General features: G+C 35.8%; 1 protein-coding gene across 8 annotated transcripts in view; it reads right to left on the bottom strand.

Moving 5' to 3' along the window:
- ZMYM4 (zinc finger MYM-type containing 4) overlaps positions 1 to 18,113 on the bottom strand; it is a 183,001-nt gene that overhangs the window by 80,986 nt on the left and 83,902 nt on the right. For 6 of the 8 annotated variants that reach the window (XM_062190933.1, XM_062190935.1, XM_062190934.1 and 3 more), the window contains exons 3-5: positions 8,399 to 8,923; positions 6,677 to 6,738; positions 6,123 to 6,293 (exon numbers count right to left, since the gene is read on the bottom strand). The exons of 1 other annotated variant lie outside the window; for it this stretch is intronic. In XM_062190933.1, the coding sequence (XP_062046917.1) occupies positions 6,123 to 6,293; positions 6,677 to 6,738; positions 8,399 to 8,923 (758 nt within the window). Of the gene's footprint in view, positions 1 to 63; positions 147 to 6,122; positions 6,294 to 6,676; positions 6,739 to 8,398; positions 8,924 to 18,113 lie in introns of those variants that run through there. One more of the 8 variants, XM_062190940.1, reaches the window with a different exon arrangement.

Here is an 18,113-nt window from a genome sequence, read left to right as displayed (position 1 = left end):
TGCACTGAATTAGAAATTTTATGTACTGGTTTCCATTTGTATGCCAAAAATCTGAGTCTTTACCTTTGTGATTTCTTCTATCTCTTACAAAGTTTTACTTCCATAATAAAATTATAAGAAAGCAGTTTCACTGTTTATAATACAGTCCTTTAATCCAGGGGTCAGCAAACTTTTATCTGCAAAGGGCCAGATAGTAAATATTTTCGACTTTGCAGGCCATATGGTCTCTGTTGCAACTATTGAACTCTCCCCTGGTAGAGCAAAAGCACCCATAGACAAAATATAAATGAATGAGGCAATGTTCCAGAATAAAACTTTATTTCTAAAAGCAGTGGGTGGAAAAATAAAAACAAAACAACCAAATGGGGCAAGTTGGGTTTAGCCAGCCACTGATAATTTGCCAACCCCTGTTTTGGTTCAATTGGGATATATTCAATTTAGTTTACAAAGGGCTTTTTTTTTGTTCTTTCTCTGAATTATTTCCATTTTCCACTGATTCTATAATAAATTATTTAAAATGTCTATTTTGGGGTTACCTATTCTGCATCATTCTCATTCTGAGTAATCTTATAATACTATCCTTATGAAATTGTGGGATTTCATCATTTCACAGGGCCTGCCACTCTCAATTCTCCAACTATCTTCTGAAATATATATGTAACATACGTGTGCATGTGCATGCCTATTATTCTTCAAAGATTCAGAACCTTACCATTTATTTTCTCATCCAAATTACATCAAATCTGTATCTTAATTCAGGAATAAATGACACCATGATATTTCTTATATTCAAAAATTTGTAACAAATAAACTTTCCATTCATTTATCTGTACATTCATTAAAGCAGTCTTTTATTTGACACAGTATTTTTAATTGCTGCTGAGAACAATGTATCCTTGTCATTATACAATATAAATGGGAAAGTGATTCATAGAACTATTGCTATTTTATAACTATAATTAAACTAAGTACTCCACTAAATGTTCATGAATTCTGTTAATTCTCTATAATAAAGAACCTTACCAGCAAATGATGATAATTTTATCTCCCCTTTTCCATTATTTTTTCTTCTAATTCCTTCAACAGGTATGGGGTGAAAATCCAACAAGAGTTAAATAATGCTGACATCAATAATCTGTATTCTTTTCATAAGTATTAACAGACGGTTTACATCATTCTACCTTCAAATTCAATGACTGCCATTGGTCTAAAGAAGGTATTTCCTCACTATGATCAAGAGTATCTAAGAAATGTGTAATGAATTATGTGAGATGTCTTTTGGCATCTAATAAAGTACCTACACAAATACTATTAAAAGATTTCTAATATACTTATCATACCTATGTTAAAAAGTGTATTACAACAAATTTGCAATGAAAACTTCTTCTTAATCTCAGAAAACACCAGAAATAACCAATACTCATTGGCATACACTAATAGTCCCCTGTTCGCTCTTGTATTCTATGACAGTTATTCCAAACATCTGACATATTACTTAAGCCTCAAGCATATATTAGCTATGTAGATAAGTATATTTTAAGTATAATGTTTGTACATCTCTTAATGTCTTCAAAGCAGAATCATGTTTGGTTTCTATGTACCATCTCTTAAAATGTTACAAATATTTTATAAATAAATGAGTAGCAAATAATTAATAATTAGTAAGTATGTGGCTGATGACCAAAAAGTTTTCAGAAACAGAAAAACACAGGTGTCAAAACAGACAATCCTTTACCAACATGTTTACTTTTCTTTCAATTACCACAAAGGAGGATCCACATCAATATTCCAGGACAGTATTTTTGCTGAGTATTTTATTTTCATTTACTTTAAGGGTGTAGCAGCAGAAAGAGGGAAAGAAACAGAAGGAGACAGAGAGAGACAGAGACAGAAAGAACTGATCTTCCATCCACTGGTTCACTCCCCAAATGCCCCCAACAGCCAGGGTTGGGCCAGGCCACAGTCATGAGCCAGGAACTCCATCCAGTTCTCCCACATGGATAGCAGGGACCCAAGCCATTATCTCCTAACTCCCAGAATGCATTACCAGGAAGATAGATCAGAAGCAGAAGAGCTGGAACTTGAACTGGCACACTAATATGGGATGCATGTGCCCCAAGCAGTCATTTAACCACCTGCTCCACAACATACTGCCCCAGCACAGTTTTAAAAAATGAAGAATACAGTTTCTATATATAAATTAACTTGACATGGCTAAAATAATGTCCCAAGATTTAAATTACTGCATTCTACTTTCCAAGACTGCATGGATCACTCTTGTGACAATTAGATAACATGCTTTCCATTTTTAAAAGTTTTATTTGAGAGGCATAGCTACAGAAAGATCAAGGGAAATAAAGACAGAGACAAAGAGACAGGCAGACAGAAAGCTCCCATCCATCAGTTTACTCCCCCAGACACTTGCAGTGGCTGGGACTGGGCTGAGGCTGCAGACAAGGACCAGGAACACAATCCAGGACTCCCATGTGTATGGCAGGAAACTAATTACTTGATCCATCACTGGTGTCTCCCAGGGCCTGCATTATTAGCAGGAAGCTGGAACCGGGAATCAAACCCAGACACTCCAACGTGGAACACAGACATCTTGACTGCTTGGTTAAATGCCACTCCTGCTTTTCTATCTTAATCCGTTTATTTCAACAAGAGATTACAGATTAGTGTTCTACGATTATGAGCAAAATAAAAGAAATATATTGTGATTTTAATGTAATATTTACTGAGTTGCTGTTAGAATATATGGAAAAAGGAAAAATGAGGTCTCTAGCTATATTTAAAGTTTCTATTTCAAAACTTTCTATAGGCACTTTTAAAAATTAAACAACTTCTATTTATAGAAAGATTGGTAGACTAATAAAAACAGTATCCTGATTGTGGCTCCTCATTGGAACCCCAGTGGCCTCAGCAACAAATATGGTTTTAATATCCTCTACTCTGGCCACTTCATATAGATCGGGCTGTTAGGAGAATGAAACATAGCTCATGTAAAAGTATTTGTAATTATAAAAATACTATAGAAAATACTACAGTAGCATGCAATGGGATTAGAATGAAGAAATGAACCTAAGAAGCCAGATGATGTTATTTATGCCAGTAACAGAAACAGGGGGACAGTAACTGACAGATCCAGAAATACAACTGAAGAAGTAAGCAAGAGCAAATGAACAGAAGTTAATTTTATGTACACATATTTTAGTACTTTAGTGCCTTATATAGGAAAGGGAAGAAATTAAGATCAAAATGAACTGCGTAAAATATAGAATTAGAAAGTGAAAGCAAAACTACAAAGTTAATAAGCACACAGAAAAGCCAAGAGAGGTTCTGAAAAGGAGCCATGAGCTAAAGCTTTGATTTTATTGAACCATGAGAAGTTACTAGTAATTGATGATGAAAACTAAAACTATAAAATCTATCAGTATATTAAAAGAGATTAACAGCACTGTTTTCAAGACTATGAAAATACATTGGAATTCTCTTTTCCAGTCCATGGAAAATAAGATTAATAAGGCATTATGCACCACTGAAAAGAAAGGAACATAGACTTCCAATGCCATGGGGGAGAGAAATCTACAAGAACAGGGCAAGAACGGGTGGAGTGGTAGTGGAAGAGGAGGGGAGGGGACATGGGCAGAAGGAAGAGAAGGAGGGAAGGGGAAAGGACAAGAAGGAAAGAATGAATCAAATTGCTACAGTTCCTATGAGCTGCCCCGGGAATTTTCTAGAAGAATTATCAAATGTCTGATCCTATAGGATTGATATGGCTAATGAGAGAGAGAATTACTCAGAGAAAACCTAGCTTTATTCACTCACATGCCAGGACTGCCTTTTGGGTAAAGATCTCATGCCCAGGATCTACCCACATTACAATCTGGTTCTGAAATCCATAGGTGGTGAGCTTTGGGGAAGCTCCTTCCCATAATCATAAAACTCCATATTTGGCATTGAAGAACACATTTAACAATTTTGAATAAACTATAAAAATGTAGTATTTCTATTCATCCTATCCCATTTCTATTCTCTAATCACTGGTACCTCTGACTGTTTTGAAAACAGTAATACTAATAACCTCCCCAGTGTCCTCTGGTCCCATTGTATTTGGTCTTTGCCATAATGGCTTTTTGTCTCATGGAAGTATCTTTGAGTCATGTACCAAAAAAAGATGTCTTTGGTAGCCTGCAAACACTATGATTTCTTATGGATTTCTCATAATCCACATTGAGGCATATAAAGAAACACAAGATCTGTCTTGCATTCATACATGGTTGCAGTATTCAGAAGCAAATACTCCCACAGGAACTTTCCTTGGTTATCAGGACACCTATCTATAACTAATTTAGATATTCAAGATCTCTATTTTATCTACTTGTAGAAATATGCTTTTAATCTACCTTCTATTGAAATATTTTCTTATTTCTTGTACCATCTTCTTCTTTATAGCAACTACTCTCATAGCCATCTAATCCCTTCAGCTAGACCATCAGCCCTATTCTGATCCATCTGTCTTGCACTGGGTACCATGGAACGCTTGCTTAATTGTGCATCAGTCTGGCTCACATATCAACCTACCTCTATAATATCCTATTTTTCCATCTCTTTACTCTAAAACGGAGATTTTAAAGAGATTTTGCTCCCCAGCAGGTATCTGGCAATGTCTGGAAACATTTCTTTTTTTTTTTTTCTTGACAGGCAGAGTGGACAGTGAGAGAGAGAGACAGAGAGAAAGGTCTTCCTTTTTGCCGTTGATTCACCCTCCAATGGCCGCCGTGGTAGGCGCGCTGCTGCCGGCGCACCGCACTGATCCGATGGCAGGAGCCAGGTGCTTCTCCTGGTCTCCCATGGGGTGCAGGGCCCAAACACTTGGGCCATCCTCCACTGCACTCCCTGGCCACAGCAGAGAGCTGGCCTGGAAGAGGGGCAACCGGGACAGGATCGGTGTCCTGACCGGGACTAGAACCCGGTGTGCCGGCGCCGCAAGGTGGAGGATTAGCCTATTGAGCCGCGGCGCAGGCCTGGAAACATTTCTATGGTTTACCACCAGTGAAGGAGGAAGTTGCTATTGGAATCTAGTAAGTAGAGGCAAAAGATGCTATTAAACATACTGCTATGCACAGGATGATCCCTCACAACAAAGAATTTTCTGGCCCAAAATGTCAACGGTGCCAAAGTTAAGAAATCCTGCTCAGTAAAAACTGAAAGGGGGGGGGGGGGACCCTCCCACAGAAGTCTAACATTCTCAAGCCCCCTAACAGAAACATTGGAAAGGATAAGATTTATCCTAATCAAATGTCACTATAAAAAAGAAAAAAACAAAAACAAAAAACCTTTACAGCATCTTTATTTCTCATCCTCTAAAATAATGCCTTCTTTACAAAATATAAACAATCTTCAAATAATTGCTATTTTGCATTCAACTCTTCTGCATCTTATCCTGCTCTTCAAAATGACTACAGCATCTGATATAATTTCTTTTTCTCATTGCAACTACTGCAATGTCATTAAGTTCATGGATAACTGAGCTGACTTTAGTACTTCAGAGTTAAAAGATCTCTATGATTTTTACTTCCAGAGCAACCTTAAAATAGCTTTGATTTCAGATCTCACACTGGAATCATGTTATTACTTCTCATCAAGCCTGCTTTATCTTAAATCTACAAATCCAATGAACTGGTTCTATAATCAGTTAAACCTCCAAAGATAATCTATCCATTAACCCTTCCTGTAAAAGAGTAATTCAGTAGCAGTCACTGCAAAAGATTTATAACACACATTCCCATAAACCACCATAAACCTTCAACTGTACCAATCTCAAATCCCTGAAGACTCTTCATCCTTTCCCTATTCCTGCAATGAAATTCACTGCAACACTCACAACAGTATTCAGAAACCAAGACTGATTAAAAACCTTAGTCACTACTCAGGAAAAGTTTCATTTAATTCTTTTTAAAATATTTCAACATAATTTAAATTGCCTCAACCTCCTTTGACAGTCTCCTGTTGTTACCCTGTCAACAAACTAATTCACTTCTTAAGCACTTCCTCTCTCAAATGAATAATTCAATGTGTGGAACAAAAAGAAGGGGAAGGAAAAAAGGTGAAATGTTTACTTGAGCATTGTCAGGTTCATCTTTAATTTTGTCTAGTAGTCCCTGCTGTGGTGCCATTGCTTTGTCATACTCATCATCCAAAGGTTCTTCTTTAATTCTAATATTTGATGCAAAGGAATTCCCCAGTTCCGAACCAATGGATTCTTTATTGGCAAATGGATAGCTGGAATCCTAAAACACAATATAAAGGATTAATAAATATTCAGTTTTAAAATTATTCCTCTTCAGGTTTAACACCCAAAGAAAAGTTCATCAGAAAGGAAGAACTTGATGGACATTCATTAGAGTCCCTATACCTAAAAGTAATTGTGCTGCAGATCTAAATAGCAAATATAAGTAAAGAACCTAAGAGCTGAGGTTTTTTAGAATGTCTCCAAGATGCCTTTACCCAAATAATATAGCAAACTAAAAAAAAAAAAAAGAAGAAGAAGAAGAAGAAGAAGAAAAAAGATAATCAGTGCTGTACCTAACACATAATAGTTTAGAAAGTGACATAAAGAAAAACTTGACACTTGCCACAGTTACAGTTATCTACATACACACTGAAAACTTACCCTAAAGTTTGTTTCTGGGGTTTGTGGTAAATGAGTATGTAATGTTTCTTCAACTTGATTAGCTATTGAAAGAAAAAAAACAAACAAACATATGTATATGAATAACAAATTTTATAAAGAATGACCTCAAAAGCTATCATTTGATCATTACCTCTCTTTTCCAACAAAGATGCTCATTAGAGTGAACTGGGTCCTAAAAAACACCCAAAAAGTAGTTTCACTCAAAGTTGTGCATAATCCGTTCCACCTAACTTTCAGCCTTACTTCAACACTGTTTCTTTGCTCAAACATAAACTGGTTACTTTAGTCACTTTGCTTTGAGTATTATTTTTTTCTTCCCAATTTGTGCTAATTCTATTATAATTTCCTTCTGTCTAGCCTCATCTTTACAGTTTTCCAGAATCTGCTCAGTTCAAAGTACACCTCCCCTCTATAAAAACCTTCCCTGTTCACAAAGTTAAAAACTATCTCTAAGGACTTCTAAAATATGCTTTTTTAGTTATTTGAAAGAAATCTTCCTACACTGTCTTAGGACAAATTTTTCTACCATTGTCTTTAGTTATAAATTAAATATCATGCCATTCAACTAGCCTCTGATACTTCTACTGCTCGATATGGCCTTGTTCTTTCCAATAGATGTTAAGATAAATGGTTCCCAAAAACTTAAGTATCTTTAATATGGAAAACTTAAAAAATAAATGGAATCATATATATCAAAAAATATAGTATGTCCTTGCTTAGTCTTGTTCATAATTAATACTCAAAATAGTGGTGCTTTTTTTTTTTTAAACAATAATGGTTTACTCTTTCTATTTCCTAGCATTGTCAGTAGAATAGGGATTGATATACCACACTCTTTGCTTCACATCTATTTAAAGATTTTAATTTTCACTGCACCAGGTTAGGCCCCAGGAACACAAAGATGAGTAATATATAATCTGGCCCTCAAGAAATGCCTACCCCAGTAAGGCAAAACAAGTAGTAAACTATAATACTGGATATGTACTATAAATAATAAGGTATGAACAAAATGCTGTGGAACTATAGATCAGGAAACAATTTATTTTTGATGTAGAGCAGTTAGAAATGACTACAAAGTAGAAGAAGTTTATGAGTTAGGCACTGTTGGGGTAAGAAGTACTTTTAAAGGCATATATAAAGAGAGAAAATGGCATACAAGCAAATGAAATAGTTGGAGGAAAGGAAAGCATACAAGAAAATATGATATATTCAAGAACAGAACTGGAGCTAAAGTATACAGAACACTGGGCAAAGAAGCTCAAAATGAGCCTCAAGAAACTTCTAAATTTAAAAAAAAAAAACAGGAAAAAAAATTTTTTAAAAAAACCTACTTCCTAATTTGGACTAATTGGTGGGACAGCAATTTGAATTAGTGCTTACAGCACAAAGAAGTTAAATCCAACCTCAGGTCCAATGTTCAACCAAAGAAAATGAACAGGTGGTTCGAGTATCTTGCCTTCTCATCAAAATATTGCAACCAGGGGAGGGAGAAATGAGGTTTAGAGCTATGTTTCAACCATTTATACCATTATCAAAAGTTACTGGGAGACATTCAGTCACTCTGCAAAGAACAAGGATAAAAGAAAAATGACAAGCTTACAATGAATTTAATTGTTCATACTTCACTTAACATCAAAAGTAATAAAACTACATTATCAGTATTTGTTACTCTGTTTTGCATTCTATTTCAACAAGTATTACCTGCTTTATCAAAAAAACTGCTTTTCAACCTTGAATCCATATCTTTATGGGGTTTATCCAACCGTTTTTCACGTTCATGGAAAGTTACGTCTCTATTTTTCTCCTTTCCAGAGAATGTCTCTTTGCTGTTTTCTCTCACTAGACTAAAATCTTTCTGTATTGATTTAAAAACAGAAACCTGGTCAAACTGTTTTGGAAAGTCTTTCTTTAATTTATTTGGAATTTGTATTTCATTTTCATTGTCTGATTCATGCTGTGTGACTCTTCTCTCTACTTCCAAGCTATCATCAGTATGAATTGAAGAAACAAGATTGTCCTTTGAACTAAAATCCTGTTCATCCTCATTGTCACTACCAACGACTGGAATTCCTGCAAGATCCCCAGAGTTCAAAAAATAATCATCTTCATCCAGCAATGAATTTTCAGATCCTGTTTGATTCGGCATTCCATAAGGCATGCTGTCAAGGGTAGGAGTTAAGTTGTGGTCTATATCTTCAGACATTTCTGTATCCATGATACCACCACCTTAAAAAGTAAAATACTGTTTAGACAAATAACAGCGCTAAAGATGACCACAATTATAAGGTCTGTCTGGTATATAATGTATTCTTCTTTTCATACAAAATAAAGATAATATTACCACAGTATTCATTTAACACATTTTGACAAAGATCTGACAGATATGACTATCCCTATCTGAGAGTTAAGAAAATGGGGAGCCAAAACTTGAAAACTACTTGAGGTGATAAAAAAAGCAATGTGATACAGAGAAAAGAGCACCAACTTCAGAATCAGACATATCTGTGTTGAAATCATAGCATGATCCTGAACATCTATGTGATCCAGAGAAGGAAAGCCTCAGAGTCTGTCTAGAAAACAGCATAATACTCACCTTGGGATTAATTTGTGGTGAGGATTAGTGACAGTATGAGAAAAGGACCTACTACCCAGTGGCAGACACAGAGGAGAATATAAAAGTGATCATTATGATTACTATGGTGATTATTCTCAGAAGTGGACCTTAGGATGCAGGTCTCTCATCTTTGAGTCCCATTTTCTCTGAACCAACATTAATAACTACTTAATGCAGTTAATGTTTACAATGATAAATTTTTAAACATAAAAGTAAATTTATCCAGTCTAGAATTTTTAAAAAATTGTTGACTACTCATAACTACATAAGTTATACTAAAGTCTCTCCAATTTCAAAATAAACCAAAAATCCCCCAGCCAAAACGCATTTAGCTTAACAGTTAAGAGGCCTGCATCATCCCATTTCAGACCACCTGCATTCAAACACTGGCCTGTGGCTCCTAACTCCTGCTTCCTGCTACAGCAGACTCTGACAGGCAGTGGTAATGGCTCAAGTAATTGGCTTCCTGCCATACACCTGGCAGACCCATCCAGATTTTCTGGCTTCCAGCTTCAGCGCAGCCAGCCCAGGGCCAGCTATTATAGGTATTTGGAAAATAAAACAATGGCAGCTCTCACTCACTAGTTTTCTCTGGCAAGCAAATAAAAAATTTAATAGAAAGAAATCCCCCAGCCCTATACTGCCCTCACTTGGCTTTCCTTTACAAACTTAAAGGGAAAAAAAGTTTGTTTCTGCCTCAGATCCCAACTTCCCACGGGACTATCTTCATTAACATAATCAGCAACTTTTGAATGGTCAAATCCAACTGATTTATGTGGCATAGCCCACCTGAATAAAATTTCTTTGGTTTCTTCACAGTGTATTTCTTCTTACCTTTCTAATTGGTTTCTATTTATTCCATACTCTTCTTCCTCTGTTCATGGCTTCAGGATAGCTTTTTCTCTAGGATTCCAGTTTTTTTATTTCATATACTTAGATTGAGCTATTTTATTCTTCTCCATAGTTTTGATTTCTACTATTAACTTCCTAAAGCACTTTCACTTAGACCTTTCTTCCAATTTGGATGTTTATTTTGAACTACCTTCTTCATGTTCCCTAGACAATTCCAACTTAATATCCCTAAAATCTAACTTATCAGCATACACTTCCTATACTTGTATTTCCCTTACGTGACATTCGCCAAACCAATAATTGCTCAAACAGAAAAGAGAATTGCCCAAATTGTTTTCCTCCCTGGACAAATTCTGTCAACTGCACTAATTAATCTCTCTAAATCCATCTTTTCCAATCTGCACCTTGTTCTAAATGCACATCACTTCCTGACCTATTGCAAGTATCTTCAACAGTGTACTAACTAACTCAAACCACATAAACATCTAGGAAGCAACTACATTTTTACAAATCCTATCAATAAACCACATTTAGGTGGTTCACAAGTAAACTGGAACTGATATAAACAGAGTGAAGCAAGGACTGAAACTGTAAGTGGCACTGGAATCCTTGTTTTTATTTGTTACTGAAGCCCAGGTGAACCCTTCTTCAATCCTTCCCTGGATTCCTCAGTACAAAAAATTCCCCCTCTTAGTTTAAGTTGATTTGAGCTGGATTATTTAGAATCAAATCTTAATTCAGAGTCCACGTGAAAGCTTTCCTCAAGTTGCCCTCCTCCACAGGCACCATAATTATCTTTCTAAAACATAAATGATCCTCTTTGAGATTGTTCAATATTTATTAGGGAATCACTCTAGTAAATACTGTGCAAGTTTGGGAAATAAAATTATGAAAAAGATGGTGATAAGACTCCCTACTCACAGAGCCAGAAAAACAAACTGAAATTCAGAAACAGTGTGGTGATGAATAAATAAAAATATTCTGAGTTCATAGTGATACCAAAAAGGGGAGAGAGGGGAAAATCTTTTTATCAGAAGAAGGCTTGCTAATAAACAAATGAAATAAAAGACTTGGAAAGCCATTCTTTTTAAAGCATTACTTCAGAAAACAGATAGTAAAACACATGGTAACAAAAGACACATTCTGAGGAACTTGCAGGTGACGCCACATGTCATCTAGTGCAACTATTTTTCACGTAATATGCCACACAGAGAGAAGTAGGAAGGTAGGAAGGTAGGGGTGATGAGAGAACAGTGAGTGATATTACAGATATTCATTGCACTAGTCTATCATTATTTTTCCACTTGAAAATTCAGGTAAGAGAAAATTAGGGAGAAAATACAAAGTGCAGTGTCAAAATGGATGACCCTGCACACCCTCACACACACACATATCCACTTGACTGTAAGCAACTGAAGGTCAGGGTTAGAGCTGTTTCTTCTTAACATTTTATCTTAAGTAGCTACCATACAGCATGTGATCTGTAACTGTTTTGTGAATGAGATCAGCAGTTTAAGTTCTATAGTAGATTAGAAGTCAATACTGAAAAAATAATAATGCAAACAACTTTTAACATCTCTACTTTTAAATTTAGAACAAAATATCAGGAGAAAAGGATAGCCTTCTGGGAAAACTGGATCCCTAAACCACACCAAATAAATCCCAGACTTATCTATGTAAGAAATAAAAAACAAAACAGTAATATTAAAGAAACCATGGAGCAGTTATATTTAAGTATAAAGCAAGGACAAGCCTTTCTAATGGTGACACAAAATCTAGAATAAAAGATCAATTTACTGGATAAAATTATAGAAGATGAAATATGACCACAAAAAGTCAAATCAAAAGACAAAGGATAACTTGATTTAAAATATTTTATTGCACTTTGTATCTCACAAAGGGTAACTTCTCTAACATATAAAGGTAAGACTCCAATACAGATACAACCAATCAAATATATATATAAAAGCAAAAATTTTCAGCAAACATTTCACAAAGAGGCAAATACTAAAGGTCATACAAGAAAGTCAAAATAATAATGCAATGAGATATCATGTTCACAGAACAGACAGGTAATGACAGAAGACTTTGACAACAGTCCAAGGCCAAAAAATAGTCTGTGATAAGAGACTATATGAAAGGGCAAGCATTGTGGTGTAACAAGTTGAAACAGCCGCCCCAAACACCAGCATCCCATAGGGGTGCTGGTTCAAGTTCCAACTGCTCCACTTCTAATCTAGCTCTCTGCTAATGTGTCTGGGAAAGTAGCAGACGATGGCCCAAGTGCTTGGGTCCTTGCACCCATGTGGAACACCAGGAAGAAGGCTTTGGCCTGGTCCCACCCTGGCTACTGCAGCCATTTGGGGAATGAACCAATAGATGGACGATCTCTCTGTCTCTCCCTCTCTCTGCAACTCATTCAAATTAAATAAGCAAATCTTCAAAAAAAAATTTTTTTTAAAAAGGGAGACTGTATGTGGGGTGTAACACTTGAAATATTTACTATCTGGCTAGTAACAGAAAACATTTGTTAATCCCTGTAGTCAAATACTACCGGGTAGGAATGTAGTAAATTGTAACAATAAATAGCAATTAAATAGCATACATGATAATATTATATATATATATAAACCAACAATTCAAATGTTAATCATTTAACCTGCAGAAGTAATTTCAAAAGAGTACTATGAAAAAGAACATTTAAAGCAGCAAAAGGAGCAACACTATCTGTTCAAAGCTGAACTAATTATAGTCCATACATCTGTACAATGGAAAGTTATGTAGATGTTAAAAAGAATAAAGTAGCTTTACAGATTCTCAAGATCTATTGAGTAAAAATACCAAAGCAAGGAAGATTAAATAGATATATACAGATAGATGATATTAATATACTGATAAACATTCTTATATAAACATAAAATGCTACAACTGCATGAAAAAAAAACCTGTAGATTTTCTCTAAGAAGCAAAACTGGATTACTGGAAGACAAAAATGCTTTCTTTCCAAAATATACCTATTTTAAAAATCTTATACATGGGGCCAGTATTGTGGCATAGTGGGTAAAGCCACCATCTGCAAAGCTGGCATCCCATATGGGCACCAGTTCTTATAATGGCTACTCCACTTCTGATCCAACTCCCTGCTAATGGTCTGGGAAAAGCAGCAGAAGATGGCCCAAGTGTTTGGGCCCTGCTACCCATGTGTGAGACCCAGAAGAAGTTCCTGGAAGAAGCTCCTGGCTTCAGCCTGGCTCACCCCAGCTACTGCAGTCAAATATGGGGTGAACAAATGGATACAAGATCTCTCTCTGTAACTCTTCCAAATAAATAAATAAATCTTTAAAAAAACAATAAAATCTTATACAGTAAAAATGTTTAGTATGTTACATTATTAAACAAAGTAAGAATTGTTCTCATCCTTGTGGTCTATGTAACCAATCAAAACAGCTCTGTTTCTCAGAGCCTACATCTACAAACAAAAGACAGTACTATGATCACAGTAGCTCTAACACTTAAAAGTATTAATTTCTAATGCAAGACTCCTGGCTTTTAGACACTGTACATATGATTGGACAGTATGGCTGGAACTAAAAGGGAAAACCAATGCTAAAAAATTAGAAAAAAGAAACAGTGAACAGAGCTTAAGAATTTGTAGGCAACAGAACAAACTATAATATATTTAAGTGTGAAAGGAAGTCACTAAAAGATTCTGAGAAGGGATTAACATGATTTATGTTTTATATGTATCAGTTAAGTTTGTTAAATGTTATAAAGTGGGAAAGAACGAAAACAGAAAGACAGGAAGCTACTACAATAATCCAAGGAAAAACTGGTGGTTAAGGCCAACATAATGGTAGATACCCAGAAAATAGTCATATTTGGCTATATTCTGAAGGCACAGGCATTTTCTGGCATTTGAAATGTTGGGTATGAAAGAAGTCAAAGGTAGCACAACAAACAGGGTACTGTTTCTTGAGATCAGACACTAAAGGAAGATCATATTGAAAAGGGTAGGATGAACTACTTGGTTTGAGGCCCGATAATTTTGATAGCCACATTAAATCTTCAAACAGAGCTATCAAGAAAGCATCAGGAATAGTACTCTGTAGTTAGAGGGGAATTGGGCCAAGCAGCAAGATACAAATTTGAGACTCATTAATGAAGACATGGTAAAATTCATGAAACTAGGTGAAGTCAGGTGGTGCGTCTATTTACTACAGACAGACCAAATGGAGAATCCCAAGACGGTTCAACATTTACAAATGAGATGGAAAAGGCAGCATCAGAAAAAAGAAACTAAGATGGAACAGCTAATGAGGTAGGAGGGAAGAGACTGCTATTACAGAAGCCAAGTAAAGAAATATTTCAGGAAGGACAGAATGACCAACTATAATGAATGCTGCTAACATGACCAATAAAACAAAGGCTGGGGTTCATTAACCCCACAGTGGGGTAACTCCGATAAAGAGGAGAAACTTGAGAACTGTTAAGTACAGCTAAAACTTCAAAGAAATTTTGCTCTAATTTAAACAAAGGGAGCTGAAACTGAACTAAAATCAGCAGTCAAATGAGTTTTTTTTTTACTTTTTTTATTTTTAGTGAGAATTTTTAAAAACGGAGAACACACCTTGAAAATATGATCCAATAAACAGGGAGCAACTAATGAATTCAGACACAAAATCTTTGTGTGATAAAGCCTGTGATTAGTAAAATGTGGGTAGATTGCTGGATTTTGTGATAGGAGAAAATTATTTTTTAAGTAATTTAAGTAAAATATTTGATCTTGAAGGCAAATTTCATGATACCAGGTAAAATCAAGTTTTACTCCTATCCTTCTCACATTTAATCCTGGCTTTAGTGTATACTGATATTTCTATTTTGTATTCAATAGATATTTCAAGATAAAATTACCAAAGAATCTACCATATAATATAAACATTTTCATTTCTATCACTTAATTTTTGTGTACATTTTTGTTTTTAATCAAAGTAAATTTTCCAGAAATAAAGTAGTATCAATTGTAATATCAACTCTAGAAATCTCAGTTTCCTAACAAGTCCCTGAGATTGCTACATTTCTCTCTCAGTAAAGAACAAGTAATCAGAAGAAAACACAAGCCCCTAAGAATGTAAAAATAAGCAATAAGCACAAAAATTAGGTAATCTTGGTTCATTTTAAGGTTAAATTAGCATGTTGTTTTGTCAAAGAAGTATTTCTTTTTTTTTTCTTTCTTTTTTTTTTTTTGGGGGGGGGGGATAGGCAGAGTTAGACAGTGAGAGACAGAGAGAAAGGTCTTCCTTTTTCCATTGGTTCACCCCCCAAGTGGCTGCTACGGCTGGCACGCTGCGCCAATCTGAAGCCAGGTGCCAGGTGCTTCCTCCTGGACTCCCATGGGGTGCAGGGCCCAAGGACCTGGGCCATCCTCCACTGCACTCCCAGGCCACAGCAGAGAGCTGGACTGGAAGAGGAGCAACCGGGACAGATTGGGACTAGAACCTGGGGTGCCAGCGCCGCAGGAGGAGGATTAGCCAAGTGACCCGTGGCGCTGGCCAAAGAAGTATTTCTAATAGATGATTTGATTCCTATTTTAGTCAATACAACACAACTCCTAAATAATAAAAGCCTCTTTAAACTATAAGATCACAAATACAGGTCCAACAGTTGATCAACAATGAAAGTCACAAATTACTAAAAATGAAACACAAACGCTTTAAACATTTATTTTCACTTGAGACATATAAAAGAACAGTTTACAATCATTCGATGATCAGGCAAGACTTTGATAATAACTATGCTAATTTAAGTTCTTTCTTGCACAAATCACAACCACAATGCCATCTTCATGGCTGAAATTTGAGTTTCTTTAAAGTAGAATGAGAAAGCAAAAACATTTGCATATCCATATTTTTATTCAATTTTTTAGTCTTTGTAAAGCACTCAAGTTATTGAAAGAAACAGCAGCTCACTTTTCACAGTAACATTTCATTAGTGTAAAAAATGGTACAATTAAAATGACATGATTACAATGACAAATAGTACTAGAATAAGTACGTTTGGGAACAAACAAAACAGTCTTGGTAAGCATGCAGTACTGTGGGGATCCGGTGTCTGGAACTACCAGCTGCTCCTCACCAGCCGAGCTCGCGATCTCCCCCAGTGATAGATCCTGATTCTCATCAGATCACACTCACCTGACAGAAGGAACGGAAAATCCTGCTCACGATCCCACGTTGAAAAAGAATCTTAGCTATTAATAAGTGAATAAGCAACTGAAAGCTTTTCACAAAAATGGGAAATACCTAGAATGCAGTTATTTCAGTCTTCTTGCAAACTGTGGGTATCAACATACAATTAGTGGGCCTCAGACAGAATTTTTTTTAAACAGGCTAGAACACAAAGCAAAGTGTATCATACAGAATGACAAGTAATACTACAAAACTGTGTGTACACACGTATCTAAATGTAAAATACACCTCTAAGTATTTTAATTTTTTAGTCTGAAACCAATGTACTATTCAGATAAATCTGACTGACTTTGTTACTTACTAAAAGGTGATTAACAAATGTTAACACATGAAACTTCTGATAGAAATGAGTTTGATTTTATGAATTTTAATAATTTTTGTACTATTCAGGCTAAAAACTATGATTATAAAGTATACTATGAAACATCTTATAAAACAGATAACCACTTATTCTTCACTGCAAGGACAACTAAAGTAAAGACAACAGAGCTTTACATTTGTATTTATACAAATTTACATTTATATTTGTATTTTTCTGAGAGTAATCATCAAGAAAGAGCTACCTATAAACTGGTATAAACTGAAGGCAGTCTACTAAAGCTAAAGAATTTCATTGCAACAGAGTATCATGAACTTTATAGAATAAAACTTTCATAACATTTTATCTGTAAGAAGAATAAAGCAAAATTTAAATAAAATAATCATGTTAATAGCTTTAAAAACTATTAACAATTCCACAAAGATATGAAGAGACAGTTCCAACTGTCCGATATCCCCTAATTTTCAGCACTCTAAGCATTCTTGCTGTTCTTCTAATTCCAAAATTTTTATAACAAAATAGTATTTATAAAACAAACCTTTTAAATTTTATCTTCTCTTGTTACCAAATCAAATTTAGCTGGTAACCCTTCCTATTCAGATAAAAAACAATCTGTTCAAGTCCTCAACCTAAAATATAATCCCACCCCTTATAATTCCAATAAAAAGCAATGTTGGGGCAGGTGTTGAGGTACAGGGTTTAAGATACTACTTGAGCCACGGGCATCCCACATTGGAATGAATGCCAATTCCAGCCCCAGCTCCTTCCTTTCCAATCCAGTTTCCTGCTAAAGCATCCTAGGAAGCAGTGGATGATGACTTCAGTGCTTGGACCTCTCCTGCCCACGTGGAAGAACCTGATAGAGTTCCAGGATACTGGCTTCCGCCTGACCCAGCCCTGGCCATCCAGCGGGTGGAAAAGCTCGTGCTTGCTTGCTCTCTCTCTCTCTTTCCCACCCCCCACCCCCACCCCGGTCTCCCTCTATCCCTCTGTCACTCTGTCTTTCAAGTAGATAAAAATAAATGCACATTTTAAAATCATCTCTGTGGGGGACAGTGTAGTGGCACACCGTATCAGAGTCAACATCCTGTAAAGGAGTGCTGATTGAGTCCCAGCTGCTCAGCTTCTCACACAGCTCCCGCCTAATACAGCTGAGAAAGCAATGGATCATGGCCCAAATACTTATAATTGTAAAAATGGAGTAACTTACACAAACTTTCCCTCAATGGTGTCAGTAAATTTATAACTCATTTTATTACTCTCACGAGCTTTTTAAACATGGCATAGAGGTAGGTATTTGGGACAGCAGTTAAGACTATCCCATATACCAGAGTGCCTGGCTTAGATTCATGGCTCTAGCTTGTGATTCCAGGTTCCTATCACTTT

Source organism: Lepus europaeus, chromosome 5, assembly GCF_033115175.1.
Source record: "Lepus europaeus isolate LE1 chromosome 5, mLepTim1.pri, whole genome shotgun sequence".
NCBI lineage: Eukaryota > Metazoa > Chordata > Mammalia > Lagomorpha > Leporidae > Lepus > Lepus europaeus.
Note: the sequence above shows the minus strand (reverse complement) of the source record. Positions and strands in the feature narration are given on the sequence as shown.